Source organism: Stigmatopora argus, chromosome 2 (genome assembly GCF_051989625.1).
Source record: "Stigmatopora argus isolate UIUO_Sarg chromosome 2, RoL_Sarg_1.0, whole genome shotgun sequence".
NCBI classification, from domain to species: Eukaryota; Metazoa; Chordata; class Actinopteri; order Syngnathiformes; family Syngnathidae; genus Stigmatopora; species Stigmatopora argus.
In genome coordinates, this window is record NC_135388.1 from 1,703,376 (window position 1) to 1,712,418 (window position 9,043).

At 40.3% G+C, this 9,043-nt stretch overlaps 1 protein-coding gene and 1 long non-coding RNA gene across 2 annotated transcripts; one reads left to right on the top strand and one right to left on the bottom strand.

Moving 5' to 3' along the window:
• The first annotated feature begins 863 nt into the window (after positions 1-863).
• Positions 864-4,694, top strand: LOC144092598 (uncharacterized). The gene is made up of 3 exons (XR_013306093.1): positions 864-1,064; positions 2,336-2,475; positions 4,631-4,694. It is a non-coding gene; the product is annotated as an uncharacterized LOC144092598 (long non-coding RNA).
• A 1,079-nt stretch (positions 4,695-5,773) lies between these two features.
• On the bottom strand, positions 5,774-8,922 carry pcnp (PEST proteolytic signal containing nuclear protein). Its single transcript, XM_077625529.1, has 5 exons — positions 8,814-8,922; positions 8,146-8,393; positions 7,993-8,067; positions 7,301-7,356; positions 5,774-7,155 (listed from the first exon to the last, which is right to left on the bottom strand). Exons 1-5 carry the CDS (start codon positions 8,857-8,859, stop codon positions 7,044-7,046), a joined length of 537 nt encoding a protein of 178 aa, XP_077481655.1. The 5' UTR covers positions 8,860-8,922; the 3' UTR covers positions 5,774-7,043.
• Positions 8,923-9,043: the final 121 nt, after the last annotated feature.

Consider the following 9,043-nt stretch of genomic DNA (forward strand, 5'->3'; position numbering starts at 1 on the left):
GTATAAACTTTGGATGGTGGATAGCCTGCCCGCCTCGCAGTTCTGGGGTCCTGGGTTCGAATCCAGACCCAGACCTTCCTGTGTGGAATTTGCATGTTCTCCATGGGCTTGTGTAGGTTTTCTCTTGGGTAATCTGGTTTTCTCCCACATCCCCAAAACAGGCATGCTAAGCTAATTGTATGCTAAATTGTTAGATGGGTTGTCCTTTGTCTCCTTGTGCCATGCGATTGGCTGTTCAGTGTCTCCCTCAGATGGGATAAGCTCCAGCACCCCCTTGTGAGATGAAGCAGTTCAGAAAATGAACTATTTTGACACTTGAAACAAACCTTGCAGTAAAAAAAAGGAAATCACCACTAAAAGAACTCAATTTTTCAGATTTCCTGAACAAAAGTATTCTCTGTATCAGTTTATTTATATAAAATATACAATTTAAACTTGTTTGCAACTTTATTTTGATTTTAAGAAAACTTTAACTTTTTTTTACTTTGTTAAAATCGCCTTTTAACCTGATTCTAATGTTGCAATAGCTTTATTTAAATTTGGCTACACAACAAAAAACATTCATTACTTTTTTTCCCCCAAACTTAATACATTTCCCGGGTATCAGTTTGTCAGTTTGTCCAAATCAGGCGACTGGAACTCGGGCGCCAAAAACCGTGACGGCGACGCCCATCCCTCGTTATGAAAGACCCCGCGTGTACGTCCGTGCGTGCCCGCTGTTGCCACGGAAACCCGCATTCCCGCGCAGTGTCCACGTTAATTGTTCAATTGGGCCCGCCCACTCTCTCCCATGTCCGGCCCCTGACCCAATCTAACAAGCGTGGAGTTCTCCCTCTCTCTCTCTCTCTTGGACTCCATTTTGTTTTCCCGCCGTCATGCCCCTCGTCTTCTCTCGTCCCCGGAGGCCGCAAAACAGCTGTTTGGCCCCGGGCAAATGGCCACAATGGGCCTTTGAGAAGTTTGCGGCTGGGAAATCTTTGGCATTTTCCGCCAACTTTTTGGGCCAAGAGGAACACGCAAATCTCATATTCCCGCACGGCGCTTTTAAATCCTCGCGTCACGAGGTAAACATTGTCGGCTGAATGTAAACACGACCCCGAGATTCCTCTTTGTTGGGAACTCTGGCATTTGCGTCACTGTGTTTTGGTTGCATTGTGACATGAAGCTGGAAGGTCATATCTTAGCAAAATTCTCTAATGGAGCTTTTAAAGCTCACACGGCTAAATGATTGACAGCAAATTGACATGACTTAAACTCATATCTATGATGACAAATGTGGAAATATGACAGTACGGGCTCGCTGCCGTTGCTTTTTAGCGAGTTGGTTCTCACGGTGGATGCCGTTTGATATGCTCATCGGGTCATCTATGGGACAGGGAGTTATCCCAAACAGTGTTTTCTAGCTAGCGGCTAGCTAGTAAACGATAGGCTATCTGCTGGCCTATTGTTTATGTAGCGAGCTGCTAGCTAGTAAACGACAGGCTAGCTGCTGGCCTATCGTTTATTTAGCGAGCGGCTAGCTAGAAAACGATAGGCAAGCTGCTAGGCCATCGTTTTCAGGCTAGCTAGAAAATATGCTAGCTAACGTCTAGCTAGAAAACGATAGGCAAGCTGCTACGCTATCGTTTTCAGGCTAGCCGCTAGCTAGAAAATGATGCTAGCTAGAAAACGATAGGCAAGCTTCTAGGCTATCGTTTTCAGGCTAGCCGCTAGCTAGAAAATGATATACTTGCTAGCGGCTAGCTAGAAAACGATAGGCAAGCTGCTAGGATATCGTTTTCAGGCTATCCACTAGCTAGAAAATGATATACTTGCTAGCCGCTAGCTAGAAAATGATATGATAGCTATCTTCTAGCTGGTAAACGATAGGTTAGTGCTAAAACTTAACGTCTAACAACTAGCGGCTAGCTAGAAAACGACAGGCAAACTGCTGGCCTATCGTTTATTTAGCAAGCGGCTAGCTAGAAAATGATATGCTAGCTGCTAGCCTATCGTCAGCCATGTTTTCTTAGAACTAAGTTTGGATGGGGGCACATTCATGCCAACTTTTGACTGGGGTTAGGGTTACGTTGTTCATCACGTAAAGGCTAAATGATTGACTGCAAATGCAAATTGACATGATTTGAACTTGTACATCATTGTTTATCAATGATGAAAAATGTGGAAAGATGTGAAAATAGGCTTGCTTTGATGAGTTGCTTCTCACGGCTCCCATTTGGATCCCTCGTCGCTTATCGCAAATTGGATTTCACAAGAATTCTAGGGGTTTTCCCTTCAGCATGCGATGACTGATGGCTTCTTAATTGAGTGTATTCCTTCTTCCTTTTTTTTGAAGCCTCCCCTGAAAGTTGGCCTTTGGACTGGAGGAGGAAAATGCTTGGCACATGTCATTTCCTGCCTTTTTGGAAAATGACTCACGACTGGTGAACAACATCCGCAACAACATGAACTCATTCCAACTTGAAAATCACATTGGTACGTAATATATGTGTATATAATATATAGGATATATTCATCATTCATTTTCTGAATCCCTTATCCTCACAAGAGATGCAGGGGTTGCAATCACATAGTATATATGAAATATATAATATGTCGTAAGTGTGTGTGTGTGTGTACCGAGTAAGTCAATTATTAACTCTTTGAGTGCCATTGACGATGAATAATCCAAATATGTAAGGATCTTGCAAAACGGAAAAAAATTCCCCCTCCCCGATAGTGCAATTTACCACACTATTATTTTATTTCTGTAAAAAAAACTGTTTACATCATGGTGTCAAAGTGGCGGCCCGGGGGCCAAATCTGGCCCGCCGCCTCATTTTGTGCGGCCCGAGAAAGTAAATCATGAGTTTCTATTTTAGGATCAAATTCAAATGATGATAGATGTACATTACATTTCCTGATTTCCCCTTTTTTAAATCAATCATTGTCATTTTTTAATCCATTTTTTCTTTGGTTTTTAGTTCAAAAATCATTTTGTAAAATCTAAAAATATATTTAAAAAAAGCTAAAATAAAGATTGTTTTAGATCTAGAAGAAACTGAATGTTCAGGACTTTTAATTCAGTTCTTTTAATCCATTTATTAAAAAAATAAATCTAAATATTATATCTAAAATGGTCCGCCCCACATGAAATTGAGTTGATGTTAATGCGGCCCGTGAACCAACCCAAGTTTGGCACCCCTGATTTAGATTATTTCACTAGCCAATGTTGCTGAATATATTCAATTACATTTTTATCGCAGCGCCCCCCGGACCGTAGTTTGGACACCCTTGGCCTTCAACCTGGGTGACATCATAGGATTGATCCGTCTGCGCTTCATCAAAACACCGTTTTACTTTTATTTCTTTTGTCCATCACCAAGAAAAGGCATTTAATTCAATCTGGTTCCACTTTATTTGACAAGAGAAAATTCCTTCTTTTTTTTCAATTCCAACTCCATCCAAAGTGTAAAGCTGAACTAAATTGTTTACAAGCCGGCAAAAATGATGATTTATCCAAGTGGGACCTCGTCTCGTTTATCATGGGACTTCTTTGTCTTTTCTATTTCAAAAGATCCAAAAGTGTGTGTGTGTCTGTGTGTGTGTGTTTTCTGTGTTTATGAGTCAGCCACCGCAGTTGCTTCTGTCTCTCGTTAATCTCATTACCAGAAACGAAATGAGAAAAGTCCCAAGTGAGTCAATTCTGACGCCATTTGTCGACTTACCAAGTAAAAATAGTTCAATGAAGAACAAAATCCTAAATAGGAATCTGTTAACATAACATTTTTTTAGATAACCGTAGCCCTAAAAATATTCTAACAAGGCTGTCAGAGAAAAAAAAAGAAAAAAAATAGTCATAGGCCCAGCCAATCTATGAAAAAAAAATAGACTTATAGTCCGGAAAATACGGTCCACTTAATACTGTATATTTATGTTTCCCAGTGGCGGGCCATCAGGGCCTTCAAGGCCTTCTCTGCTGGCCTAAGAAATATCTGAATCATATAATATATTTTGTCCATCAATACTTATGTAATAATTCCAAATTGTCTGTTAGCTTCCTTTCCCCCTGGTTGCACTGCTTCCAGATGTGTGTTTTCATATTGAAGCATTTAACCAATCACATTTCAGCCATTATTTGTTGCCAGGGTCATAAATCTGCCTCAAGGCCTTCACGATCAGTTCTGCAGGCTCTGCTGCATTAAACAAGCGTCGATAAGACTGTTGCTTTAACCAATCAGAATTCGATTTGGTAACACCAAGGCCATTTCGCAGGCATAGGGATACATCATCGAAGCTAACAGACAATTTGGAATTATTATTTCATAAGTATTCATGGACAAAATATAATATATGATTCAGATATTTCTTAGGCCAGCAGAGAAGGCCTTGAAGGCCCTGACGCCACGCCACTGATAAAAATACATTAACACTATTTCATATGATATCTTTATAATACTTAAACCAATTTTGCAGGAGAAAGATAGCACATAAAAGGCAATACAATTCCATATTAGAGCACAATTTATCACAGTGCACTATTTTTCATAGAAGTTTATTTATGGGAACCAATAATTTGCATGAAATCTTATTCTCTGCTGCACAGCTGACATTTGAATAACAAATTATTCTTCCACAATATATTTTTCAGATTTCGGATCAAGACGTGGTATCGACAGATTCTCCAAATCAGGTGACTTGCATGCAAAAATATGCCAATTTCTCCAAAAAAATAACGCTTGTGATGCACACTGTTTATATTTTCTGACAACGGTATTGTTATGATTATTCAGGTTCATTTATGAGCCTTGCATAAATCATGCGAGTGAAGGCCAAGATCAGATCTGATTTATTTCCTTTTGTTAAGTTGACCTCACTGACAAAGAACAAATGTTATCCTAAAAGTGTGTGCGCTTGTGTGTGTGTGCACTTGTGTGTGTGTGTCTGGGTGGGTCCTCTTTTTGGAGGACATTTCTCATTCCCAAACTATTTGTTTTAGACTTCAGTGCCGCCAAAGTATTTAGAAAATGAACCGGGTCACGCGCACTTACACGCATTGAGTATTTACGATGTTTAAACAAGGTGTGTACAAAACTGATTTTTTTTCAGATTAAAATGGTGAATTAAAAACAAATTTAGTTTTCATGGACGTTTGGCCTTTTTTAATGATTTGTGCTGTTTTGTTTTCCTTCCATTTTTAGCTGCCGGGGGCCCCAGCTGAGGCTTTCATGTTTTACAGCCGTCCCAATCGTCTACTGGGACAAAGTTCTGTTCCATCATGGTACGTTTGGGTCATTTATGTAACAGGGAGTGATCCCAAAGAGTCTTTTCTAGCTAGTAGCTCGCTAGAAAACGATGGGCTAGCTAGAAAACCATGGACTAGCTCAGACATGGGCAAACTACGGCCCGCGGGCCACATACAGCCCGTTAGGCTTTTTAATCCGGCCCGCCGACATTGTCCAAATTAGAGTAAAAATCAATGACCTCATGCAATACCCCTAGCCAAAAAAACGACAGGCTAGCTGCTAGCCTATTGTCAACCACGTTTTCTTAGTTTGAATAGCACTGTAAAATTAGCCTAAAATTTCTTTATCAAATTTTGTTCGTTGGTTTCCCGTTTGCTTGTGCACAAAAAAATTCAAGCATATTTTCCAAAATGTTTATTGGACTGTCCATTCAAACATTTTTTAGCGTGTCATGTGAGTTAACAAATTGTGAAACTCTTATTGAATAGGCTCTCTGTTAATGGGTTATTTCTATGCTCAAATGTTAGCAATATTGCAGTTTTTGGGCGGTTGGTAAGACAAACATTTATTTTCACAAAGCGCGTAAAGACTAAAGTACCTACTACAGTGAGTTGGATGCAAAGTTGACACAACTTTTTCTGAGAAAATATTTCCATAAAGAAGAAAACCTTGACTTGACCAATGACCATACCGTAGTTTCCGGATTATAAATCGCGCTAATTTCCCACACTCTGGCGACGTCTACAAAGTTACAATGCACAATTTGACATCTTGTAAATCATTATCCAGATAATCTTTGCACAACCGGCCACCAGGGGGCGCTCTTAGCTGTTGATTATGAAGCCTTGAATTCTTACAGTACTGACAAAATGGAGATTAAACAAAGGCAGTATTATAATGAGCTGTTTAATTTAAATCAGTTTTGTTTTCATTTTAATCCTTTCATTTACTGGTTGTGATGTCACAACCAGAATTAAAAGGAATAAAAATGAAAGCATTATACTGGAAAGAATAACTCTGAAATGGTAAAGCAAAACAGCCAGTTTTGACTGGAGCTAAGCTAACTGGACAGTTGGTATTAGCCAAAACCGTGGGTAAAAAGCTGCACACATTGTAGGAAATTGAAAAAAAAAAAGTAGACAAAGTAGTCATTGTTCAGCTGACATGCTGTGACGTAGTAGCTTGCTAAGCTAAAGGCTGCTTTAGTTAGCGTTAGCACAGTTGCGCGTGGGAGTGAGTGCAACGAGGCAGAAATGCTGTGGTTTTGGCAACCGTTCAACTGTTTTGAAGGGCTTTTTTGTTGCTAAAGTAATCCCACAATGCATTTCAATGACTTGGCCATAAATCATGCATAACATTGAATTATTTATAATCCAGTTCAACCTTCAGCGCGCATTACAGTCCGGAAAATACGGTATTTATGAGTGACAAAACGAAATGTTTACATTGAGGCTTGAATATGAAAATTCTTTTTTTTCCTCTATTTAAGTATAATCTGCAATCTACTACAGTTATAACAAACAAAACGAAAACTCAATCCCACTTCTATGTACACGCACATCTGCAACGTATGCTTCACTAGCTACAAATATGGAGAAACGGAAAAAAAAGGGTGCCGTGAACCTTTCTTATTGGCCGTTCTAAATGACGTGCGGCCAACTTGACACATTTGACAGCACGCAGCGGCAACGTTGTTAACCGAGAATCCCAAAAAGGTTTCAAGTACGCTTCCCAGCTTTAATATTTGAAGACTGTGGAGAATTCAGATGTCTGAAGAAGCGATGATTGGGGGGAAAAAAAAACGGGGTTTGCTTTGCTTCACTCTTTATCTTCTTGTACCTTCAGCTTCCGCTCCCAAAGTTTTTGATGATCGGAGAAGCCCTGCTTGCCCTTGTTGAAGGAATTCGGTCCTGCCGAGGTAGGCGTCTCCCTAAAAAATAATCATAATAATTGTCGTGAGGAAGCAATTGTAACAAGATGGTCGTATTTTTTCCAGAAAAGTCAGTAGAGTCCCACCCAAAAAGAATAAGATTGTGTTTGAGTGTTATTGACGGACATCTGGGTTAAGAGCTTACCTGCCTATGTTCTTCATCCTCATTTTCGCTTCTGGTGGCATCTCCTCGGGCTCGCTCTACAAGGTAAAACATTTAATACATGAGCTCATTTACATCACTGCATTGTTCTTCTATAGTTGTTTGAGCAAATGTGTGAACTGGCTAAAGTTTCATTGTCATTACATAAACAAACAATGCATTTTGTAAACAGTACTGTAAGAGATTACCTGAAAATTTTGCATGACAATCACCTACTGTAACTTATTTTACTACGCTCGGTCATACTTGCACCTTTTTTCAATATACTAACATCAAAATATTTATTCGCTCCCCCCAGTCAAAACAGATTGGACATCAAGTGCCATCAATACCAATGACTTCCATGAAAGTGACCCAAAAAAGCCCCCAAACGAATAACAAGTCACCCCTACCAGATACAGTCTTCCCTCGATTATCGCGACTTCACTTATCGCGATTTTTTTCTGCTATTAATTATTATCTTTTTTAAAGTTCATGAAAATGTGAAAATCCACCCCGAAACTCCTAAGCGGAAGCCACTCTTGCTACTAGGGGAAAAAAGGTAGTTATAATAGGGGTGATCCTACTTCAGGATTTTTCGATTATCGTGGTCATGTCTACATTAACCACGCTATTTGAGGGATTACTGCATTTCCATTTTATTACATCACTTTGGACAATTTCCCCATACTTACATCATCATCCTCGTTGAAAACCGACGCCATCCCGACCTTTTTTGGAGGAGCCGTTGGCACAGGTTCTTTGGGTTTCTAGGGGTAACACAAGGGAATTAATTTGACCCAACTCCCCCTACAAAACAAAAAACAAGACCAAAGACGAACCCTTACACTCATGCTCGCTCCGAGCTTGATAGATATGGGATTGGCCTTTTTCCCGGCGGCGTTGCTGCTGCTGCTGCCCAGGCCGAAGGCTATTTTGGAGGCCTTGCGGGGCGCGGGTGGGCTTTCCGCCGGGGTTTCGTCCTCCTCCTCGGACGAAAAATGCTGGGACGTGCGTTTGAGTTTGCTCGATCCTCGGCCCACCGTGCTACAAGAGACAGGCTTAGTTTTCACTCTGCCTCCCTCCTCCAGCGGCCCTGCTTGAGGCGAGACAACTCACCAAGGTGAACAACGGTTTTAGAACAACACACAAAACTGCACGGCGACGTTTGTAGCCACCAAATTTAGCGCATGCGTACAATGCCTAACCTGACATGGACACAATCTCGTTGAGCGAAGCTATTTTTTTATACATTTAAGCAACGGCTAAACTATCGTGTAAATGCACAATTACCTAGATAACAAGATATTAATTTTTATTTTGAAAAACCAATTTTAATTGCTAGGGTATCTTTGCTAAATAACACCTAACATGTTAGCAAGAAGGGGTAGATACGTGACGTAGTTACGAATTTACTAACGGATTCGGGATTGTGGGAAACGATAATATAGACAAATTCTAAGTAAGAAAGCATGTTGGAGTTAGGGTACAATAAGTAAATTAGCACAAATATCACCTCCGTCGTCGCGGTAGGTTCTTCGACTGCGTTCGTGGTTCGCCATTTTGATAGAGCGTCTGCAGTTTCTTTTTCTTCTTCCAGGCTTTTTAGTTTCGATTTGAGGTCATATAGCGCCACCTAGTCTACTAACTAGTAGTAAGATGTCTTACTACGGAGGTAAGTGGCGAAAGGTACTCACACTCTTGGTATTAAAAAACGTAGAAATTTGGTTTGAAAGTGTAGTAATT